The sequence below is a fragment of the Myotis nattereri genome (assembly GCF_964212035.1).
Source record: "Myotis nattereri genome assembly, chromosome: 3".
Lineage (NCBI taxonomy): Eukaryota > Metazoa > Chordata > Mammalia > Chiroptera > Vespertilionidae > Myotis > Myotis nattereri.
The window spans coordinates 24,520,650-24,545,399 of NC_138077.1; the positions used below are offsets into that span (position 1 = coordinate 24,520,650).

At 37.2% G+C, this 24,750-nt stretch overlaps 1 protein-coding gene across 1 annotated transcript in view; it reads right to left on the reverse strand.

Moving 5' to 3' along the window:
- Nucleotides 1-24,750, reverse strand: part of KPNA4 (karyopherin subunit alpha 4) — a 54,080-nt gene that overhangs the window by 26,012 nt on the left and 3,318 nt on the right. Inside the window, exons 2-5 of the mRNA XM_081086780.1 lie at nucleotides 3,258-3,302; nucleotides 2,323-2,412; nucleotides 2,183-2,212; nucleotides 2,041-2,093 (exon numbers count right to left, since the gene is read on the reverse strand). Coding sequence (XP_080942906.1) covers nucleotides 2,041-2,093; nucleotides 2,183-2,212; nucleotides 2,323-2,412; nucleotides 3,258-3,302 — 218 coding nt within the window. The remainder of the gene's footprint in view (nucleotides 1-2,040; nucleotides 2,094-2,182; nucleotides 2,213-2,322; nucleotides 2,413-3,257; nucleotides 3,303-24,750) is intronic.

The window sequence follows — 24,750 nt, forward strand, 5'->3', positions numbered from 1 at the left end:
CTGGGCATGTGCCCTGACTGGAAATTGAACTGTGACCTCCAGGTTCATAAGTTGATGCTCACTGACTGGGCTAACTGAAGACATTCTTTAACAGAAATTGCTTTTTTTCTTTGAGTGCATAATAGTACAAATAACATCTGAAAAATAGCCATAAAATCAATTTTGTGCCAGTCTTGATCTGTGCTAAGTTTTACCCACAGTTGCCTCTGCCACATCAATGTAAATGGTGACACAGTGAAAAGAGGCAAATAAGGTCTTAGAATTATTGTGAAAATAGGTCATATATGGATCTTGTATACCCCTTGAAGTTGTCTCAGGATCTCCTAGGGAGATTGAGAATCCCTGCCATAGGGATTTAATTATCTTACAGAACTCATATTGAGAAGAGTTGCTCCAAAACTGTAAAATAATCAGTTCAGACAATGGTGAGCATAATGTATCAATTTCTTAATCATTCTTCCTATAAACATTAATTTGCCATTTTGAGGTGTGAAAACTTCTGCAATTTTCTTCCTACAAAACAAAGTCCTCTCTAAGCAGTCCTGTTACCTGTAGTGGGCTAAACACTGTATTTGTATAATTTTGCCATCTGTTCTAGGTAATTTAAAGTGAATATAAAAGGTCCTGGCTGAACAGGTCACTTGGTTAGAGTGTTGTCCCCAAATGCCAAGGTTTTGGGTTCAATCTCTGGTCAAGGAACATACAAGAAGCAACCAATGAATGCATAAATAAGTGTAACAACAAATCAATGTGTCTTTTCCCCTCTCTTTAAAATCAATACATCAAAATTAAAAATAAAGCAAATATTAAAAAGTAGAAAAAGTCTATAAACATAAAGGGTTTTATGCACAAGGTAAGATATTGGATCGACCTGTGAAATCTTTTTCCACTTAAAAATCCTCAAAGCAGGATCAATTTCTTGCTTAAGTCTGTCCTACTACTAATTGCAACACAGGCTGCTATTCTTAGTTATACTAGAGGCCTGGTGTATGAATTTGTGCACGGGTGAGGTCCCTCCCAGCCAATGGGGGCCGTCTCGTCTAATCCCTATGGGGGAGATGGGGGTCGGCTGGCCAGGTGGAGGGACTGCAGGAGGTTAGCTAGCCAGGAGGAGGGACCATAGGAGGTTGGCTGTGGGAGTACACTGACCACCAGGGGGCGGGCTTCTGCATCATAGCTACCGGCTGGTTGTCCAGCTGTAATGGTCACTTAGGCTTTTATATCTACAGATATACAAAGCAAACACTATGATATAACTATGTCTTCTCCAAACTACTAACTATGAGAGCATAGGTATTAAAACAGAAATATTTTAGTATTCTTACCTGGAAAGAGTCTGGGAGTCTTTGTAGTCCTAAATCTTAATGTCTACTTGCCTAGACACTGCTACATTAAGCTTATAACTTAATTTGTTATTTGATCAATATGAGGACTATGAGAAGAATTAGCTACCTGGGCAGGATCTGAACAATCTAAGTTTTTATTAAATTAAACCTATAATCAATAAAAGGTAAAGCTTTTAAGTAATGTTTTCCAATTGGTCTATAGCAATAACTCATCAAATCAACTTTTCCCTATCATCTGTACGTATTAAGTACACTAAAGTTTAGTGTATTTGTGAGTTTAAAACATTGCTACCAATTTTAATATTCTAAATCAGAGACTAATTTTAAAATTAATCCAGTTGGTTTATGACTGGTTCTATATTGTTTGCTATCAAAGTTAAATGAATGTCAAGACTACTATCTAGTGCAGCCATGGGCAAACTACGGCCCGCGGGCCGGATCCGGCCTGTTTGAAATGAATCAAACTATTGAAAAAAAAAGACCGTAGCCTTTTATGTAATGATGTTTACTTTGAATTTATATTAGTTCACACAAACACTCCATCCATGCTTTTGTTCTGGCCCTCCGGTCCAGTTTAAGAACCCATTGTGGCCCTCGAGTCAAAAAGTTTGCCCACCCCTGATCTAGTGAATACCCAAAACAGAACTTCTGTGTAAGTTATAAAACTTAAGTATATCCTCAAAATTTAACTTACCTAGCAGCTTGAACTGCACTTAATTGAATTCCTTGGTTATCACTTGAAGCATTCTATAAAAAAATAAAACAGTTTTGATGTAGACACACAGTAATTAGCTAAGTCTAAGAAATGTAATAGAGAAAATAATAACACAACTTACTTGAACAATAGCTTCTAGAGAGGTATTTTGCTGGGGAAAAAAGTTAAAGTGAAAACTAAGTTAGAAAATCACCTTAAAATTCTATATTTATATAAAATCTTTCACTGGTAGTTTTAAGTAACAGGATAACAATAACTTACCACTCTATAATCACCATCTATATCAGAGTCTTCACAGATATCTTCATGTGGTACATTCCTCCTCTTTAAGAGATGTTCATCTCTTTTATTCTTAAAATTAAGTATAAAAAGAAAAGAAGTAACTTTAAATAAAGGAAGCTAAATACTTTCATACAAAGATTAGGCTATCATGTGCCTACAAAATGAAATATGAAGTGCCTTTTAAAAGTAAATGCAAATGTAGGAAATTAAACCAAATTGTGAATTAAACACTTAAGCAACTCTAATTTGAGATCCAAACCCCAAATAATTAAGTTTTTAATAAACGGTGAACTATGTAAAAACAAAGTAATGAACAACAAAAAAAATTGATTAAAAAAGTGTGTACAGTTTAAGCCAGAATCAAACATACATATTTATTTAAAAGTACTAAACCATTTTATAGATCATCTGGGAGCTTCTCTTTACTGCCTAAAAAAAAAGTCAAAGCAAAAGTTGGGCAGTTCAAAAATCAGACAAAAATCAACATTGCCTTACAGAAATCAAGGGCCACTTGAATTTCACTTAAAATGTTTGGGACAAATTAAAAAAATACATTTTCAACTACTTTAATACTTGAAAAGTTGATGAAATTTATAAGTAACAAATTCCTTTCAGGGTGTAACTGCTATTGTAAATAGAACTATTTAGTATAACTACTAGTACACTCATGGCTTACAACTTATATAGATCAGAAGGAAAAAACCATCTCATAATTAGTTTCTCTGTTTTTTTGATAGTGGTCAAGTTGTATTTTGCCAACTTCAAAGGCTTGCCAAATTTAGTCAAAATCTTTCAGTTTTCAAAAGAAAAAGAAATGCTCAGCACTTGAGATTCACATACATTTGATATCCTCTATACATGCTGTAATGTTATTACAATGATGCTTACAAGTACCCAATAATAATCAGACTTACCTTCCTTAATTCAACCACAACTTCATTTCGTTGTCTTCTCATAGTCTACAAGAAATTAAAGAAAAATATTTTTAACACTTCACATCAAATTCCATCACCCACAGAAAAACACCACTAACATTCTGACGTGCATCTCATCTTTTCTTCTAGTCATGCATTCACCTGTAATATTTTATTCATAATAAACATTATATGAAAAAATTTCTAACTTCCATTCATATTCATATTCTCAATTAACAATCTCTTTGAAATAATTAATAGATCTATAATATTGGATATATCATAAATTTTTAAAACTGTAACAGCCCATCCAGCTTCTCTTTCTAAATATAAAGTTAGATTTATTATGATTCTGACTTTTTTTTCAATTAAATCTTTATTGTTCAGATTATTACATTAGTTACTCTTTTTTCCCACCATAACTCCCCTCCACCCAGTTCCCACCCCACCCTCTGCCCTCACTCCCCACTGCCCTCATCCATAGGAGCACAATTATTGTCCAATCTCTTCCCTCACCCCCACTCCCTTTCCCCCCGCCGGCAGGAATAGTCAGTCCATTCCCTTCCTATGTCCCTGACTGTATTACAATCACCAGTTCATACTGTTCATCAGATTATTTATTCACTTGACTTTTAGATTCACTTGTTGATAGATGTGTATTTGTTGCTCATAATTTGTATCTTTTTCTTCTTCTTCCTCTTCTTAAAGGATACCTTTCAGCATTTCATATAATGCTGGTTTGGTGGTGATGAACTCTAGCTTTTTCTTATCTGTGAAGCTCTTTATCTGGCCTTCACTTCTGAATGATAGCTTTGCTGGATAAAGTAATCTTGGTTGTAGGTTCTTGGTATTCATCACTTTGAATATTTCTTGCCACTCCCTTCTGGACTGCAAAGTTTCTGTTGAGAAATCAGCTGATAATTGTATGGGTACTCCCTTGTAGGTAACTGAGTTTCTTTCTCTTGCTGCTTTTAGGATTCTCTCTTTGTCTTTTGCTCTTGGCATTTTAATTATGATGTGTCTTGGTGTGGTCCTCTTTGGATTCCTTTTGTTTGGGGTTCTCTGCGCTTCCTGGACCTGTAAGTCTATTTCTTTCACCAGGTGGGGGAAGTTTTCTGTCATTATTTCTTTAAATAGGTTTTCAATATCTTGCTTTCTCTCATCTTCTGGCACCCCTATAATTCTGATGTTGGTACGCTTGAAGCTGTCCCAGAGGCTCCTTACACTATCTTTGTATTTTTGGATTCTTTTTTCATTTTGCTTTTCTGGTTGGGTGTTTTTTGCTTCTTCGTATTTCAAATCTTTGACTTGTTTCTTGCGACCCTCTGGTCTGCTGTTGGGAGTCTGTATAATATTCTTTATTTCAGTCAGTGTATGCTTAATTTCTAGTTGGTTCTTTAGCACAACATCGAGGGTCTCATTAGATTTCTTGAGGATCTCACTACATTTATCGGCGGTCTCACCAGTCTTCTTGAAGATCTCACTACATTTATCAGCGGTCTCACCAGTCTTTTTGAGGGCCTTATCAAATTTATCGGCGGCTTATAGACAGTTCTTTAAAGACCTTAAAAGTGTGGTTTTGAACTCTATATCCAACAGTTTGCTTTCCTCCAATTCTGTTGTTTGTGTCCTGTTTCTTTGTCTCGGCATTTTTTATGCTTCGCTGTGTCGATAGAGTGCCTTTCTGTGCTAAGTGTCCCAATTACCTGAGGTAGACACTCTTGGTGCACCCCCTTGTGGGCTTTGTGCATAGTCTTGTTGTATTTAAGCCTTGATTGTTGTAGTTATCACTGTGAGGAACTGACCTCCAGGCCAATTGGCTGTGAGAATCAGCTGTGTCTGCAGTGGGAGAACTTCTGTGCTGGAGACACCCCTCTGGGGCTAGACTTACTTCGATGGGGCTTTGGTGCTCACTGAGTTTGCCCCCTGAGTGTGTCTTTTATGGTTCCATGGAGCTGCAAACTGGATGGTCCCACTCTGACCTCTGGGCTTCCTGGCTGCTGGATCTCTAGGGAGGTGCTAATCTAGCCTTTGCCTGAGGCTATCCAGCAAAAGTCTCCCTGCAGGGCTTGGGCGGGGTGGGTCCCATGGGATCAACAGGGCGGGGTTAGCAATTATGGCTGCTCTCAGTCTTGCCCTCAGAGGCTCTGCTTCTCAGTGTCCCAGTAATCGCTGCAAGACCCACGGGGAGAAAGCTGCCCTAGGGTTCTGAGCGATGCCAGACAGTCCCGCTTCTCCCGTATGAGTCTGGGTCCCTAGAGACTCGCCCGGAAATGGAGCTCGGAGCCTGAGACTCCCTCCCGATTGAAAACGACAACCGCGCCCTCAGCCGCCAGCCTGCTCCGCATGCATTCCATACCTTAGTATTTTACTTCAGCACTGCGCCTCCTCTGAGTCTTGGTATGTTTTTCTCTTTCCTACTAGTTGTAGAACTTCCAATCAGCCAGCCTTCCTGTGGTTCTGGATGATGTCCGTTCTGTCTTTTAGTTGTATTTTTGAAGTGGTTGTTTGAGGCAGCAAACTCCGGTGTTTACCTATGCCGCCATCTTGGTTTCTCTTGATTCTGACACACTTATCTATTTATTCTATTCTTCACCTCATTTGTAGATTTTAGAAATCTTTCATGGTGGTATACACAGATCAATTTCATTCCCAATGACCACAATAATTATTCTATCAGGTACTGTAACAATTCTCCTATTTTTTAACATGCTTTTCTCATTTTAAAGTCACCTAACACATGGATATATGCTCACTATAAAACATTCACATATTCAAGAACAATACAAGTTCAAGCTCTTTCTATGTATGGGTTCACCTTATTCTTTCTAATGACTGCATATGCCAAGACATATTAAGTGGAAAGAGTAAGTCACAAATTCATACTTAGGTGTCTAATTAAGTATTTCAAACTTATGTCCAAAACTGAACTTTTGATCTTTAACAAACATATGTACTCTATCCCATCTCATATAGTTTATATATGGAATAAGATTTTTTTTTCCATTAAAAGCCTTTGTATTTTTATAAGCCTTATGTTACTGTTTAAAAATTTGATCTAGCCAATATTACAGATTAATTACTTCAAAGAAAATGTCAGCATATGGCAATTCTAATCTTCCAGTTGCACAGATCAAAAATCTAGGAGCCATCCTGGATTCTTCTTTATCTCTCACACATTAAATCTGTAAGCAAATCCTACTGGTTCAACTTTTAAAACTTATCTGAAATCCAACTGAATATCACTACCTCATCTTCCACAGCTCTGGTCCAACTCACCATTATCCCTTCCCTAGATTAATGCAGAAGCTTCCTAACCTGTATACCTCCTTCTACTCTTTCTTTCCATCCTCCTCCTGACTCCATTCTTGTCACAGCAACCAAAGGAATCCTTACAGGTAATCTTAATTTTTGTGTGGGACTGATTCCTTTGGAAATCTGGTGAAATCAATGGACAGACACCTTCTCAGATAGTGTTTTTAAATACAGAAAAGAAACTTGTAAGATTAAAAAGAAAACAATATATGAGTATGAGAACAAAAATTGTATGTGCTTTTTTATAACATTAAATGGATTTAGCAGTGGGTCTAATAACTCTTACAATTTCAAAGTAATGATGACCATAAATGATATTTCAGCATATCTTCCAATAATAATGTAATTTTTACTGGTGGTCACAAAGTCACAGGTAACTTTAATAACTACTGAGATTTATTGGCTATATTATTAAGTGTGTGGACAAAAAAGGGGTTCTACGGAAAGTAACCCCACAGGATGAAATCAATATAAATTCCTAACCGGGCAGGTCATGGTGGGTCAGCATGCCTGAGGCATGTAACTTTTTTAGTGAAAGGTTTATCTTTGCCTTAATCAAAAATTGTTTCTGTGCATCTAGGTTAAATTCACATTTGAAATACCTCTTTTCAGAAGTGACCACCCTAAAGGGAGCACATAATCTTCTTAATTATCCTGTAATCCAATCCCTGCCTTGCTTTCTGCCACCTTCCTGTAATCTTCCTTGCATTCCCTCCTTAATTGTCAATACATAAAAGAAACCGCAAAACTGTCCCTTTCCTAAGCATCTGAGATCTTGCTTCCTGGCAATGTCAGTTTGGCCCAAATAAACTCTTATAAAAGAAAATACTATTTCAGTTAGAAGTCAATGAAACAATAATGTAAATTTTTTCTAACTTTCCAAGCGCGCCTGAATTATAAGCAGACTCCATGGGAAGGACTCAGTAAAGAATGCCTCTCTAGGCTGGCCTGTGTGGCTGAGGGGTTGAGCATCAACCTGTGATCCAGGAGGTCATGGTTAGATTCCCAATCAGGGCACATGCCTGGGTTGTGGGCTTGATCCCCAATGTGGAGTGTGCAGGAGGCAGCCAATCAATGATTCTTTCTCATTATTGATGTTTCTATTTCTCTCTCCCTCTCTTCCTCTCTGCTATCAATAAAAATTATGTAAAAAGAAAAAAAAAAGAAGAAAAAAAAAGAAAGAATTCCTTTCTAAAAAGTCCATCAAGAGGCTTCTGGTCAAGATGGCGGTTAAATGCAGTACTCAAAGCCTCCCACAACATCATCAAAATTTACAACTAAAATACAGAACAACCTTCATTCAGAGCCACCTAAAATCCAGCTGAATGAAAGTCCTACAACTTGGGAATTAAAGCAGCAGCACATGAAGACTGGTAGGAGGGGCAGAGATGTGGGTGGAATTGGCTGGTCCCATGACAACATATGGCAGTTTAAAATTTCAAAAACTGGGAGGCATATCTTGGCTGTAAAGGTTTCCCTGGGGAGTGAGGGGTCCTGTGCCCCCAGTCTAGGGTGTCAGTGCCGGGAAGAAAAGTCCCCATAACTTCTGGCTGTAAAATCTAGTAGGGATTGTGCTTCTGCCGCTGTTCCCATATGTGTTAAGCCACGCACTAGCCATGTGCATTTGTTTACTCTTGGTGACCTGTGAATGCTTGCATTTCCTAGACCTATTCAGTATAAATTTAAAATTACAGTAATACATACAGAAAATGATAGGAATCGAACTGAGAATTCCTGGCTCATAGGTCAATGCTCAACCACTGAGCCACACTGGTGGACAAAATCAGTGAGCTTTATACAAGGTAAATTCTACCTCGATAAAATGTTTTAAAAAGTTATAAATACACAAACATACATATCCCTCCTCCCTCAATATGGATTACTACTGTACTACTATTTAGGGCCTGCTGAAAAGCATTGACTCAATCATTCAAATATTTACTAGTTATCTATTTGTCAAGCATTTTAAAAGTATAAAAATGGACTAGTGATACAGCTTATCTATGGCCTTAAGGAATTAGTACTCTTATGACACAGAAATATAATAAAATAGTAATAAGAGCTAACATTTAGAAAATATTGGGTGCCAAACACCATTCTAAACATGTTCCTTGATTTAATAAGTAGAGAAACTAAATAATATAATAGAGATGAAATATAAGCTGAATCTTTAAGACTGAATGGAAACTTATTTAGAGACGGGCATTCCAGATAGAAAATATAGCACATACAAAAAGAGAGAATGAGAAAAGATGGCACATACAGGATCTGTTGAAAATTGTCAGAAGCCAGGAGTAGAAAGTCAAGGAGCCAAATCCCTGTCATAAAAAGCAAACCTAAGCATTTTCAGAGGAAATGAGTTATTGGTGCTTTCAATCCAAATGGTCATCACATTAAACATAGTTGGTAAGTATGATATTTGTTCAACACACAAATACGGTAAACCAAAATGCTAAATTATACAACTACAAAAGTCGCTTTTTCCATTCCTTTTCTATTTCTCCCTCCATTCAGCTCCATTTGACCTGTCCAGCAGCAGCTATCATGCTGCTTATTCATGTCTTTTCCAAACAGTATATATGTTATGCTATCAAATTGCATATGATTAGCAAATAAACCCCAACTTTACATTTATGACAATACAACACATTTTAAATGCTTACACAAACTGTGGATTTATTCTTAGAGATAATAATAGAGAAAAGTATTTTTCTGCTACAATTGTTCAGTGTTTTCACATTTGGCACCATTTTTTGCCTTAAGTCATAACAAACAAACTTTGTGTGTGTGTGTATTGCATGTTTGCATGTGTTGTTGGTGAGGAGGTGTCTAGCAGATAAAGAATAATGGTTAAGAAATGACAACAGGTGTAGTGAGACACATATATAACCTTCTCAGAGATGGGAAAGGCAGCCAATGTAGGTAAACAGCCAAAGTAGGTCAATGTTCAGAATCACTTATAGAAAGTGATTAAGGACAAAAAAGAGAGAAGTCTGTTATACTAAACAAATGCATATTTAGATTTTATATGAGCAAAAGGGAAAGTACTCTCTTTTTGAATGAATGAATTATAAGGGACTGATCGAATACTGGCAAGAATGATAATTTCTCTTCAAATATTTTGAGTACTTCTCAAAAGAAATAAAATTTCACAAACTGAAGGACAGGTTGAAGGAAATTCAACACATGGGAAAGACGTTAGGAAAAATTATGGAGAATAAGAAACAAAATGACATTCAACCAATTAAGGAAGTCAACAGAACCCAAGCTTTATTTTACCACTGGTGAGGAAATCTGATTTCCTTGCTTATTTGGTATATTCTCTGATAAGAAAAACATTTTGTTCCATTTGTAAAATAATCCTATATAATAAAGAGGTAATATGCAAATTGACCATCACTCCAAGATGGCCACTCACATGTGGACACAAGATGGCCAACCGGGGAAGGCAGTTGTGGGTGATCAGGCCTGCAAGGAAGGGCAGTTGGGAGGGACAAGGCCTGCAGGGGAGGGCAGATGGGAGGGACCAGGCCTGCAGGGGAGCAGTTAGGCGTCGATCAGGCTGGGAGGGGAGTGGTTAGGGGTGGTCAGACCGGCAGGCAGAAGTGGTTAGGGGCAAATAAGGCAGACAGGCAGGATTGGAGAGGGTGCAGGCTGGGCTGAGGAACATCCCCTTTCCCCTGTGCATGAATTTTGTGCACTGGGCCTCTAGTAACTGATTAAAATGAAATATGAAAAGAGATTAAAGAGTGTTTTCCTTCTGTTACATGTACATACTCAATTCAAATTCATGGTCTTGTTACAGAAAAATCTACACAAATAGCATGTTTAGCCGCAAATAGAAAACATATAAAATGTCTCATTTTATAGAGAAAGGCACTGAGGCCCAGGTGACTTTCCCACTAGAAAGGCTCAGATTTTGCTGGCCACAGTCTAGTGTTCTTTATACTACACTACACTATCTTGATTTCACAGAGGAAGGGAGAGAAAGAAACATCAATGATGCGAGAGAATCCAACTTCTTCTTCTTCTTTTTTTTTTTTTTTAAGGATTGTTTTGACTATTCAGGGCCCCTTGAGATTCCATATGAATTTTAGGATAAACTTTTCTATTTCTGCAAAAAATGTCATGAAGAATTTGATGGGGACTGCATTAAATCTGTAGATCATTTTAGGTAGTACTGATATTTAACAATTAACCTTCCAATCCATTAACACAGGATGTCTTCCCATTTGTCTTCTCTTTCAGCATTTTGCAATTTTCTATGTAAAAGGCTTTCACTTTGTTGGTTAGGTTTATTCCTAAATATTTTATTTTTTTAGATGCTACTGTAAATGCACTTGTTTCTCAATTTCCTCTTCAGGATATATTTTGTTAGTGTATGCTGATTTTATGTCCTGTAACTTTGCTGACTCATTTATTAGGTCTGTTTTTTGGGGGGTGGGGATCTTTAGGGTTTTCTATATGTAAGATCATGTCATCTGCAAACACAGGTACTTTTACTTCCTTTCTAATTTAAATGCCTTTTATTTCTTTTTCTTGCCTAACTATTCTGGCTAGGCCTTTCAGAACTATGTTGTTGAATACACCAGGTCAAAGTGGGCATCCTTGTCTTATTCCTGATCTTATATGAAAGCTTTCAGTCTTTTGCTAGTGAGTATCATGTCTGCTGGGGCTTTTCTTATCTGTTCTATATTATGTTCAGGTTGTTTTCTTCTGAGTTTGTTGAGTGTTTTTTATCATGAAAGAGTAAATTTTGTCAAATGCTTTTTCTATATCGATTGAGATCATGTGACTTTGTCCTTTGTTCTGTTAATTTATGGTATATTATAATGATTTATTTCATATATTGAACTGTCCTTGCATTCTAAGAATAAATCTCACTTGGTCATGGCGTATAATCCTTTTAATATGCTGTTAAAATTCAAAATGCTATTTATGAATTTGAATGAAATTTACAATGCTATTCATCAGGGATATTGATCTGCAGTTAGTTGTCTCATGCAGTGTCTTTGCCTGGCTTTAGTACCGGGGTAATAATAACCTCATAGAATGAGTTTGAAAGTGTTCCCTTGTCTTCCATTTTGGGAAAGAGTTTGAGGGGGATCAACTTAATGGTCTTCTAAATGTTTGGTAGCATCACCAGTGACAGCATCTCATCCTGGGGTTTTCTTTGTTGGGAAATTTTTGATTACTGATTCAATCTCTTTACTAGTCATAGGTCTGTTCAGCTTTTCTATTTCTTCATGATTCAGTCTTGGTAGGTTATGTGTTTCTAAGAATTTATCCATTTCATCCAGGTTATCTGATTTGTTGCTGTATAAATCATACATATTCTTTTGTCAGATATTTTCTCTATAAAATATATGACAAGTAAAAAACATCTTATATGAGGAAACACCAAAATATGAGTACAAAAATAAATAAGAGTTCAATAAAAGGAATAACCAATATAAATCAGTGCGAAGAAGAAAAACTTAACTGAAGCCTGGACACTTAAATTCAAACTGGAAATGTAAGTAAAGAAATGGCAAGGTAAAAGTAGGACTAGAAGGTTTTTATAGTATGAGTCCAATAAAAGCAAAGACAAAAAAGGAGAATAAATGGTAAAGGCAAGGTGGGTTTACCTGCCTGAAGTGGGAGAAGAATCTGAGATGTAGCTATATAGATGGGGGGATTATAAACTAAAAAGGTAAGAATTAATCTGGTCAGATACAGGCATACCTCATTTTAAAAAAATCCTCACCCAAGAATTTCACAGATATTGGGTATTCATCAACATCGACGCAAGACCTTCCACTAGCAAAAATGAGTATAACTTGCTGAAGCCTTGGATTATAGTTAGTATTTTTTAGCAACAAAGTGTTTTTAAGTAAACAACAGGGGGGTTTTCAATTAGTTTGTTCAGGATGGCCTAATAAATGATACCAAAGCTTCAAAGGATGAGAAATAACCATATAGGTGAAAGGGAATGAAGATAAAGCGGGGTTAGGGAGGGCATTCTGACAGTCAGATCTGCATGTGTGAAGGGTCTAATTCTATGTTAGAATTAGAGGAATTAAAAGATGATGAATGAGAGTATAGTAACCAAGGGAGATAATAAATTTAGAGAGAGAGGTAGATGTAGGCAGGAACCAGATTTGGCAAAGGCCTTGAAGGTCTCAGTAAGGAGTTTGAAAGCTAAATGTGGTGGGAAGCTACTGAAGCAGAGAGGTGTGTGCCATTTAATTTATTTTTAAAAGAAACACTTTGGTTATTTTATAAATTAGAAAAGAGAAATAGCAGAAACAAGGTAACCAGAATGGAGATGAGATTATATCAAGGTAATAATGATTTGCTCCAGATTTCAACAGTGAGTAAAAAGTTAACAGAAAAGAATGGAGTGACATCAACTAAATAATGTAAATTTGTAACCTTGTGTAAGAGAAACTTCTCTTTCTAGGGAAGCTGTTGCAGATGCAAGCAACAGACAGCCCCCATCTCATTACCAGCTGGGGGTGATGGTAAAGATAAGCCATAAAAAAAACCAGCAGTAAAAAATATCCTCTTCAGCATGGACTGAATTTACTAGCTCAATCAGATTCTCTTCTCAGTAATTTAATACCAGTATCAAGCGTAAGGCAGTATTTGGAAAAATTAAAACAGTAGCTGAGTTAGTGTCTGGCAGAGCAGTACAGAGAAGATACGTGATTTCCTATCACCTACCTCAAGTATCTTAAATAACGTGAGAATTGGTCCCTTAATTTTCCTAAGACCCCATCTTTATTTGACCTAGTCTGAATAAGTGTGTTCCTTGCATTCTCAAAAACTTCCATCAAAGCAAGTACCCACTATGGTGGGATTTTAATTTCTAGATATTGAAATTAAATCATTGCTATTAAGGTTTTCTAATGATATATAGCCAATGAGATGCAACCCTAATTCTTCCCATTATAAAAATCAAGCTTTTCCACAAATATCAAGGGAAGAGTTACTGAACACCAACCATTTATTGAACATCCTTTCCTCTCAAATTTGAGGTACTCAGGTTAGTAAGGCAAGATAAGGGATCTACTACAACTCTTGCTCATAGTGGTTGAATTTCCCTACAGGATCAATTTAGAGCAGTAATCTGAGAAAACTTGACCTGCCAAAATGTAAACTCCATAAGAACAAGATTTAGCCCATGTTATTTCTTGCTCTATCCTGACTGCTTACAACAGAACCTCGGACACAGAAGCTGAACAAATAAATTCAATACAGGAAAGACTAGACCAGGGGTCCTCAAACTACGGCCCGCGGGCCACAAGCGGCCCACCGAAAACATTTATCCGGCCTGCCAGGTGTTTTTGCCGCCATGGTGTGCATAGGAATTTGTTCGTAGTTTTTTTTAAACTATAGTCCGGCCCTCCAACAGTCTGAGGGACAGTGAACTGGCCCCCTCTTTAAAAAGTTTGAGGACCCCTGGACTAGACGGACAAGTCAGTAAAAAAGTTGCCAAGAGTTCCCCCTGTGACCTCCAGTAGTAGAAAGTTGTAAAGCCTCTACTTATTTCTCTTAATTCAGCTTTGCGGTGTTTTCTTTTTTTTTTAAAACATACAACTTTATTGAGATATAATTCATACACCAAACAATTCACCCACTTAAAGGGTACATTTCTGTGGTTTTCAGTATGTTTAAAAACTTGCACATCAATCTTCACCATAAAAAGCCCCATATCCATTAGCAGTCACTCCCTATCTCCCTGTCCCAGGTACCACCAAGCACTAATCTACTTTCTCTATGGATTTGCCCATCCTGGACATTTCATACAAATGGAATCTCTCTATATAAAAGCCTAATATGCAACATGTTCCCTCAGGAGTTTGACCGGGAGTTCAATCGCTCGCTATGACGTGTGCTGACCACCAGGGGACGGTATGGAATGAAGGAAGGCCCTGGCCAGCAGCTGGCAGCCACTAGGGACCCTACCTGTGCACGAATTTTATGCTTTGGGCATCTAGTTACAGAATAAGTGATCTTTTGTGATTGGAAAAATGTTTTCAAGATTCATCCATGTTGTTGCATGTAGCAGTATTTCTTTTTATGGCAGAATAATATTCCATTGTATGGATGTGCCACATTTTGTTTACTCATTCATCAGGTGATGGACATTTGGGTTTGTTTCCATGTTTTGGCTATAATGCGTAAGACTACTATGAACATTCATGTACAAGTTTTTGTGCAGACACTTGTTTGCAAGTCTCTTGGGTTTATACCTAGAAGTGTAATTGCCATTAAACTTTTTGAGTTTATGCCAACCTGCATTCCAAAGTGGTACCACCATTTTACATTCCCATCAGCCATGTCTAAGGGTTCCATTTTCTCCACATCCTCACCATCACTTGTGTTTGTCTTTTGATTACAGCCATCTTAGTAAGTGTGAAGTGGTATCATTACGGTTTTGAGATACATTTCCCCAATGACTAATGATATTGATCACATCTTTTATTTGTTCATTGGCCCTAAACAAGCTTTTTCATAATATAAAGAGAATACTGTTACTGTTTTAAAGCTGGAGAACAAAAGAGAATTGGAAAAAACTGTTCAAGACATTAAGAGAAAAAATGCGACCACTTTGATATAAGATGTTTGAGGAAAAAGTTGATCAACAATGAACTCATTTCTACAGATAGATTTGTAATACAAAGAACATCTCCACATAATATTCAAAGGCAAAATAGGGAACCATTCTACATCTGTACTGGATGGTAGTACTTCATAATTTTGTTTTCAATACATTTTTTTTCCTTTCTTCTTTTTTTTTAAATTAAATCTTTATTATTACATTTGTTCCTCTTTTTCCCCACCATAACTCCCCTCCTCCCAGTTCCCGCCCCACCCTCCGCCCTCACTTCCCACCCACTGTCCTCATCCATAGGTGCACGATTTTTGTCCAGTCTCTTCCCACATCTCCCACACCCCTTTCCCCCCCAAGAATAGTCAGTCCTTTCCCTTTCTATGTCCCTGATTCTATTATGATCACCAGACTATTTATTCACTTGATTCTTAGATTCACTTGTTGATAGATGCATATTTGTTGTTCATAATTTGTATCTTTACCTTTCTCTTCTTCTTCCTCTTCTTAAAGGATACCTTTCAGCATTTCATATAATCCTGGTTTGGTGGTGATGAACTCCTTTAGCTTTTCCTTATCTGTGAAGCTCTTTATCTGACCTTCAATTCTGAATGATAGCTTTGCTGGATAAAGTAATCTTGGTTGTAGGTTCTTGGTATTCATCACTTTGAATATTTCTTGCCACTCCCTTCTGGACTGCAAAGTTTCTGTTGAGAAATCAGCTGACAGTCGTATGGGTACTCCCTTGTAGGTAACTGAGTTTCTTTCTCTTGCTGCTTTTAAGATTCTCTCTTTGTCTTTTGCTCTTGGCATTTTAATTATGATGTGTCTTGGTGTGGTCCTCTTTGGATTCCTTTTGTTTGGGGTTCTCTGCACTTCCTGGACCTGTAAGTCTATTTCTTTCACCAGGTGGGGGAAGTTTTCTGTCATTATTTCTTCAAATAGGTTTTCAATATCTTGGTCTCTCTCATCTTCTGGCACCCCTATAATTCTGATGTTGGTACGCTTGAAGCTGTCCCAGAGGCTCCTTATACTATCTTCGTATTTTCGGATTCTTTTTTCATTTTGCTTTTCCAGTTGGGTGTTTTTTGCTTCTTCACGTTTCGAATCTTTGACTTGATTCTTGCGCTCCTCTGGTCTGCTGTTGGGTGTCTGTATAATATTCTTTATTTCAGTCAGTGTATGCTTAATTTCTAGTTGGTTCTTTATCACAACATTGAGGGTCTCATTAGATTTCTTGAGGATCTCACTACATTTATCGGCGGTCTCACCAGTCTTTTCGAGGGCCTTACTAAGTTTATCGGCAGCTTCTAGACAGTTCTTGAGAGACCTTAAAAGTGTGGTTTTGAGCTCTGTATCTTCCATTTCTGACATTTGCGTCCTGTTTCTTTGTCTCCGCATTTTTTTTTATCTTTTCTTGGTGCACCCCCTAGTGGTCTTTGTGTGCAGTCTTGTTGTAATTAAGCCTTGATTGTTGTCGGCAATACCAGGGGTGATTTGACCTCCAGGCTAACTGGCTATTGAGAGTCAGCTGTGTCTGCAGTGGGAGAGCTTCTGTGCTGGATCTCTAGGGCGGTGCTAATCTAGTGTTTGCCTGAAGCTATCTGGCAAATGGCTCTGCGCAGGGCTTGGGCGGGGCGGGTCCCCGGGAATCTGCAGGGCGGACGGAGCAAGCAGTTATGGCTGCTCTCAGTTCCGTCCCTAGGTGCTCTGCCTCGCAGAGTCCCAGCAACCGCTGCAAATCTCGGAGAGAAAGCTGCCTTCGAGTTCCGACCGAAGCCAGACAGTCCTGCCTCTCCCGTTTGAGTCTGGGTCCCCAGCGACTCGCCCGGATCTGGAGCTCAGAGTCTGAAACTCCCTCCCGATTGAAAACAACAACCGCGCCCTAGCCGCCAGCCCGCTCCGTGCGCGCGTACTCCGCACCTGAGTATTTCACTTCAGCACTGCGCCTCCTCTGAGTCTGGGTATGATATTCTCTTTCCTCCTAGTTGTAGAATTTCCACTCAGCCAGCCTTCCTGTTGTTCTGGATGATGTCCGTTCTGTCCTTTAGTTATATCTCTGAAGTGGTTGTTCGAGGCAGCAATCTCCGGTGTTAACCTATGCCGCCATCTTGGTTTCTCTCCTCTTCCTTTCTTCTTTACTCTAAGATTCCTCATTCATTTGGAAAACCTGGTTTTAGTGGTGGTTTCAACACCCTTCCCAATCTCCAACACACATGTGTGAACACACATACACAGCTGGACAAATGGCACATGACCTTGTGCTAGCCAATCACAGAACCACATTCTTTTGCCCACAGCAATTAATTCAGGTCTAAGCATGCAATCAAACCTTGTTCAATCAGAGTCCTTCAGACTTCCACTAGTACTCTTATAATTAATGCCAGCTGTGGCAGTGGACCTCCAAAGTTATGAGAGCCAGATTCCCCTATTATACTTAAACTAATTTGAGCTAGGTTTCTGTTCCCTAAAACATAACTACATAATATTAAAAAGTCAGCGCTTTCAGCCTAAAGCTATCAAACCTAACTTTCAATATCAACATTATGGAAAAAAAGAGTTCATGGTATCCTTAATGCCACTAATCTAAAGAAAGCCAGAAAACACTGGCTTTCATACTTACTAGAGAACCAAGAATGATGTAACCATTATTTGAAAATCTTAAATAAAAATCTTTGCTTGTATTCCTGGACCAGGAATAGCTGTGGAAAGTGGCTAAAGAGGCCCAGGGTAAATAGGTAGGATGGGTGGCAAACAGGAAATGTTCATTTAATATAACCAAGTAGGGACTACCTCTAGGTCTTTCAGGATACAACTACTATAAGTAAATGCAAGTAACACCTAATTTAAGAAACAAACAAACAAAGCTATAAAAAATAAAACAAGTATTAAGAGTAGATATGAGTAACTAAAGATTACATTGAAGAACAGAAAAACTGAGGTAGGCCTTTTTTTCCTTTAATATTAGAAAGTGATTCATAGTCTATCACCAAATTATGACACACCACATTATTTTAGGATTGTGACTTTAGTGAATAAAAATTTAATGAAATTCCAAGTTTGTCAAAATATAACCTTTACTGAAGATGTAATTTTTAAGTTGAATGTAAATTAAATTTGGAGTAAAAGTGAAAACTACTCAAATTTTGTTCTAATGTAAATAAACAGTAATAGAAATAAGTTTAGCATTTAAGATAGTCAAGCTATTATTGTATTACCAGCACATGTCTATGACCTTAGATCATTGTTCATTGTGAATTAGAGCTATTTTCTGGTTAAATTTATAATCTGGGAAAAGTTACAAAATGTACATAAAGTATTTACTAATTTACTTATAACACAGAATTAGAAAAATGAAGTCAGACTAGTAATTTTGAAACAATTTGGTTAAAGCACAGAGGAGAAAGTAGGCTTTCACTTGAGTGCTAATGAAGGGAAAAGGAAGCCTTCCCCAATTCACGTGATGTGATTTGAATTATGGTGCACACCATTAGAAAAGGAATTGCAAACAAAATGCTACTCTAACAGGGAACATGGTGGTGGTGTTGGTGGTGTTATTGGGATGTAATGCATGATGAAGCAAGTTGGTAGAAATACAAAGAGCTTCCTTTCACTCTGTAGGTACTATATGCCAGGAATTCTTAGGATCACTTCCATATCTACTAGATGGAGGAATCAGGGTTCAAATCCAGATGTAATTCCACAGTCCATGTTCTTTAACTGTAATACTATCAAGCCTTTTAAGAACCGTAATAACTTGATGGTCACTAGTAACAGAAGCAACAATAAACAAAAATGGCAGTCAACGGGCCCCTGTGGGGACACTGAGACCTTTTCAGAGGGTCAAGATCAAAACTATTTCAAAATATTACTACTAATACTTCCTTATTGTGTTTAACATTTGCAGTGCAATGAAACTCAGTGGGTGCTTTACCATGAATTAAAACAGTATCACCAAGCTATATCAGTAGTCACTGTATTTCAGGTTAAAAAAAACAACAAGCCCCCCCTCCCCCCGAACTTTTTCTTTCTAAAATTTTGTGATAAAATATGGACTACACATAAACAACTTTTGGAGCATATGCACTTCTGGAATAGGATGACTGTTTCAAGGAAAAAGTATTTGTGCAATTGTATGAGCTGAGAATTGAACTGGCCATTGTTTTCATGGAAAACCACTTTTACTTACAAGAGCGACAAATTATGGTCACTCAGACAGTGCCTGGCAGATGTTTTCACAAAAATGAGCAAAGTGAGCTTTGGCTTCAAGGAAACAACTTACAGTATTTATTGTTAATAACAAAAGTTGAGCTTTCAAGTGAAAATAAGATTTTTAGAGAACTTGTATCCACCACTGTGAGCTTGACAGATTCCCAATATTTAAGATTTTTCTGATGAACCATGTGGTGACATTAACAATTGTGGATTTCCATTATATGATAAAAATGTATCAGCATTTGGAAGAGCTATATAACTCAATGAACTAATATTTTCCAAATGACCAATACATGATGTTATAAAATCAAACATGAGTAAAAGATACCAAATGCAAGAAATGAATTTCAATGTAACAGTAAGACAAGTTCTCTGATGTGGCTTCAAATTGCAAATTGCAACTAACCTTGAAGAAACTACTACTTGTGAAGTTATGGTATAGTATCAAAGAGTAATTCTCATAATTATCTAAAACGGCTATTAAACCATTGCTTTTTCAACTGCCTCCCCTTTTCAACTTGGATATTCTTCATATACTTCAACCAAAACAGCATACGTCAAGACTAAATTTAGACATAGGAGAATCCAGCTAGCTAGTTATTTCTGAGTCAAATGTTGATACCTGGAAAAAAAAAAAAGTTAAACATGGCCAGTCTTCCCATCAAATTTTAGGGGTTTTGGAAAATAAGTCATTTTTCATTAGAAACTTATAATTATATAAAATAGCTTTATTATTATTTTTATATGAGCTAATTTTTTAAATTCTTAAGTTTTCATTTCTAAAATGGTGCATTGGGAGAATGCACAAAACTCTTTTAGATTCTTAATTTTTAACAGTATAAACAGTTCTTGATCCCAAAGCTTTGAAAACTTCTGAACTAAGACCATTACAAGCACGTATATATATTGACGTTTAGTGTGTGCTAATATATTGTTCTCATATTAACTGTAATAGAAAGGAGTCTTCCCTAGCCCTGTCTTTTAGTAAACCTAAAGGGTAAGCTTAGTATATGGATTGTGTTCCCTAGAGTGTAAAGCCCGCAAATGATACATTGATTTCTAAAAATCACTCTGGGAAAAAAGGAAACACTGAATACCTTTTATACCCCAGGGACTATGCTAGATGCTTTTACATGGAACCTTTTAATCAACTTTGAGATCTGTATTAAGGCTGAGAGAAGTTGGAGGTAATACGGCACAATATAAACAGTATAGACTTTGGCACACGTGAATTAAAATCATTCCCTTGAATGTTATGCTATTAAGTCTCTTAACTCTAGAGTTTTTTTTCTATAAGATTAATAATTTCTGCTTATAAGATTGAGAGAAATGAGAATACAATTAAAAGCATATACAAGAGGTACTCAAAGAGTTCCCTTCGATCCCATTTCTCCTCTGTTCCAAGACTAAGCCAGCAAGTACCAAAATCATCATTCAAGGTTAGATTTCACAAGCTCTCATTGTTATTATTGCCTAAAGTAGATGAATGCTGTTCCAGTAAACATTTAAAAATATTTTAAGGACCCATAACCACTATCAGGTATTAGGAATCAATGTTTAAAAACTACTTACACATTTTTTCTAGTTTCATTCTTTTTTTTAAAAATATATTTTATTGATTTTTTACAGAGAGGAAGGGAGAGAGATAGAGAGTTAGAAACATCGACGAGAGAGAAACATCGATCAGCTGCCTCCTGCACATCTCCTACTGGGGATATGCCCGCAACCCAGGTACATGCCCTTGACCCGGAATCGAACCTGGGACCCTTCAGTCTGCAGGCTGATGCTCTATCCACTGAGCCAAACCGGTTTCGGCTAGTTTCATTCTTTTTTTAAAAAAAATATATTTTATTGATTTTTTACAGAGAGGAAGGGAGAGAGATAGTTAGAAACATCGATGAGAGAGAAACATCGATCAGCTGCCTCCTGCACATCTCCCACTGGGGATGTGCCCGCAACCCAGGTACATGCCCTTGACCGGAATCGAACTTGGGACCCTTCAGTCCCCAAGCCGTCGCTCTATCCACTGAGCCAAACCGGTTTCGGCTAGTTTCATTCTTTAAAGCTAAATCACTCCTACAATTTTTCTAATCTTGAATATTCATTTGACATACTAGTGACTATGAAAGACATCTTGTTATCGCTTAAGAAATTTTCAATGAAGCAATTCTGAAATTGGTTGCCTTGTAAACTAGGAAAACTGACAGGACGCATGAAAACAATAATTTAATTTTGAACTATATTTCTATCAAATGTTTCATAGTGTTACATGCTTGGACTATTATATGAAAAATTAGACAGTAGTTTTTTTAAGTATAGTAAATATGTTCCATGATTTGTGATGAGAGAGGTCAGCCTCTAAAAGTTAACAAGACTTAATTGCTTAACAATGCTTTTCACTCTGTACTACTTAACAAATCACCAAGGCCATTTCTAAACAAAATAGCTGATAAATTCATTAAACTCCCCAAGAAACTATTTTTTTTTTTAAGTTCAAGCTGACTTCGTATTTTATGTTGTGTGGACAATCAAGTTTCCAGTATTTTAATATTCTTTTGTATTCAGGGTGAGTTTTTTTCCTTGAAGTTGTGTGTTTATAAGATCTAATTATTCTTGCCCTAATTGGATAGAGCGTTGGCCTGCGGACTGAAGGGTCCTAGGTTTGATTCTGGTCAAGGGCATGTACCTTGGTTGTGGGCACATCCCCAGTAAGGAGTGTGCAGGAGGCAGATGATCTATGTTTATCTGTCATCGATGTTTCTAACTCTCTATCCCTCTCCCTTCCTCTCTGTAAAAAAAAATTAATAAAATTTGTATTTTTAAAAAAGATCTAATTATTCTCTGAACATAATTTATGTTCTATTCAAACCTGGATACTTTCATAACTGGATACTCTCAGAACTTCTATAAAAATTATGTAGGTTTATTACAAAGTCTACTAGAGAATTCCCTCTCTACTTTTAAAACATAAACTAGATGTGCCCTGGACTGTGTAGCTCACTTGGTTAGAGCTCGTCCTGTGCACCGTGCACCGAAGAGCCTCAGATTTGATTCTGGGTCAGTCGGGAGAGTGCGGGAGGCAACCAGTCGTTTTTCTCTCTTAGGAATCAATGAAAAACATATCCTCAGGTAAGGATTAAAAACAAAACCAACGACCAACCTCCCCCCGCCCCCCAAACTGGATGAGCTTAATTTGCTTTATCCTGACAAATTTTTTATTTGAAGTTTGGTCACTAACCATTTCCTGTGTTGCACTGTGCATATCCTTCTTATAGTTACTATTCTCAAACTAATAATGATAATCCTCTACATTAAAGAAGCCAAGATTGGATATAATCTGACAGTTCCTGTAAACTATTTTAAATGGATACTGACATATGCCTTGTTTGGTGCTTTTCTCTCTCAAGAAGTTAGCATGACCCATTTGGAGGAGCCAGTATGGCTGAATCAAAGATAGGAATAAATATGAGATTGGAAGCCATGAATAAGTTTTGACTCAATGACTTAGAAATTATGACTTTAGAAAAGTCACTGATTCCTTGTGCCAAAAATACTCTTCAATAAGCAATAAGATGTTTCTCTTTAAAAACTTTCCCCATTAATTTTAAGCTCAACTTAAATTATATATGAAGACAGAGAAGAAAAAAACAAGAGGCAATTGCAAATAAAGGAGTAAAAGAAAAAGTTACACAGAATCCTTTTAAACCCTCTTTCTTCCTCTCAAGGAGAAAAGCTGAAAGTGATAAAATGCTCAGAGAATTGCTAGGCATCTTCCTAACAAACTATTAAACTACACAACACTCATGAAACAGTACCTCTTGTTTTAGAGAAAGAAGAACCCTAAGTCTGATTTTCCCAAGGTCACAAAGTTAGAGATCAGATTAAAAGAAGCTCTAGGACTTTGTACTCTTCATAATTTTGAAAGAATGTTTGATCATAAACCGAAAAATGCTACAATTACTTCACTTTATATGCTATATTCTATATCTGTGCTGTCCAATAAGGTAGACAGCCACAGGCAGCTATTAAGCACCTGATAAATAGCTTGTCCAAACTGAGATAGATGTGTATGTAAAATATGAACTAGATTTTGAAGACTTAGTATGAAAAAATATAAACGATTTCTTTTTTGAACATTGATTACATGTTACAATGGTAATACTGGATTAAATAAAATTCACTGGACAGCACTGGTTCATTCTTCTTGCGAGACTTTTCAATGAAACAGATGATGCCATTACAAACAAACCAAAAAACAGTACTGCCTTAAAATTTGCTGTAGTACAACATAGAACCATATTTAGAAATGTGCATAATTAAGTGTTCTGAGAGACACAGACATATATGTAATTAATAAATACATAAAATAGGCCATCCTAGTGTGCTCTAAGGATAATAAAAGATGTTTCTATCTCAATACAGGCATGTGAGACTTGGAGTAAGTCACAAATGAGGAGAAAGTATGACTTTCCATTACAGTAATTTGTCATTTCCTTAGCTGAAAATATTCCTATTCTAATGTACACACAAGGCTATCAAAGTTTGTAAAGGATGCCCATAAGGCACTATGAACATCTCAAAAAGAAAAATTCTGCTTAATGGGTGTATTTTTAGTTATTTCAGAAACCATATATTATAATACTGTTCTAATGCAGAGTCAGCTCTTAGTCTTATTTTGACTAAATAAGAGATACTCAGTAAGGGGGAACATCAATTAAAAAAAATAAGGATCACTTAAGAAAAGTCTGTCAATCCACAAAATGTTACACATAAAGTTACACGTGAACCAGTAAGTCTATTCCTAGGTATACAACCAAAGAAAAATGAAAACATAGGTCCACACAAAAATGTGTATGTTCATAGCAGCATTATGCATAATAGAAAAAAAAAGTGGAAACAATGCAAATGTCCATCAACTGATGAATAAACAAAATGTCACATATCCATACAGTATAATATTATCCTATATAATAAAAGCCTACTATGTTAAGTGTCCAGTCATCCGTTCAACGAATCAAAGTGTAATATGCTAATGATATGTTAAGGCCGCTCAACTGCTCACTATGATGTGCGCTGACCACCGGGGGCAGAGAGTTGACTGGTCAACCAGTTGCTATGACGTGCACTGACCACAGGGGGGCAGTCGACTGGTTGACCAATAGCTATAACATGCACTGACCACCAAGGGGGCAGATGCTCTGACTGATCAGTTAGCTTGCTGCTGGGTTCTGGCTGATTGGGACTGAGCGAGACAGTTTGGACACACCCTGGAGCCCTCCCGCGGTCCCACCCCGGCTGGCCAACCTCCCATGTCCCTCTCCAGCCCCGATTGTGCATTGGTGGGGTCCCTCGACCTGGCCTGCACCC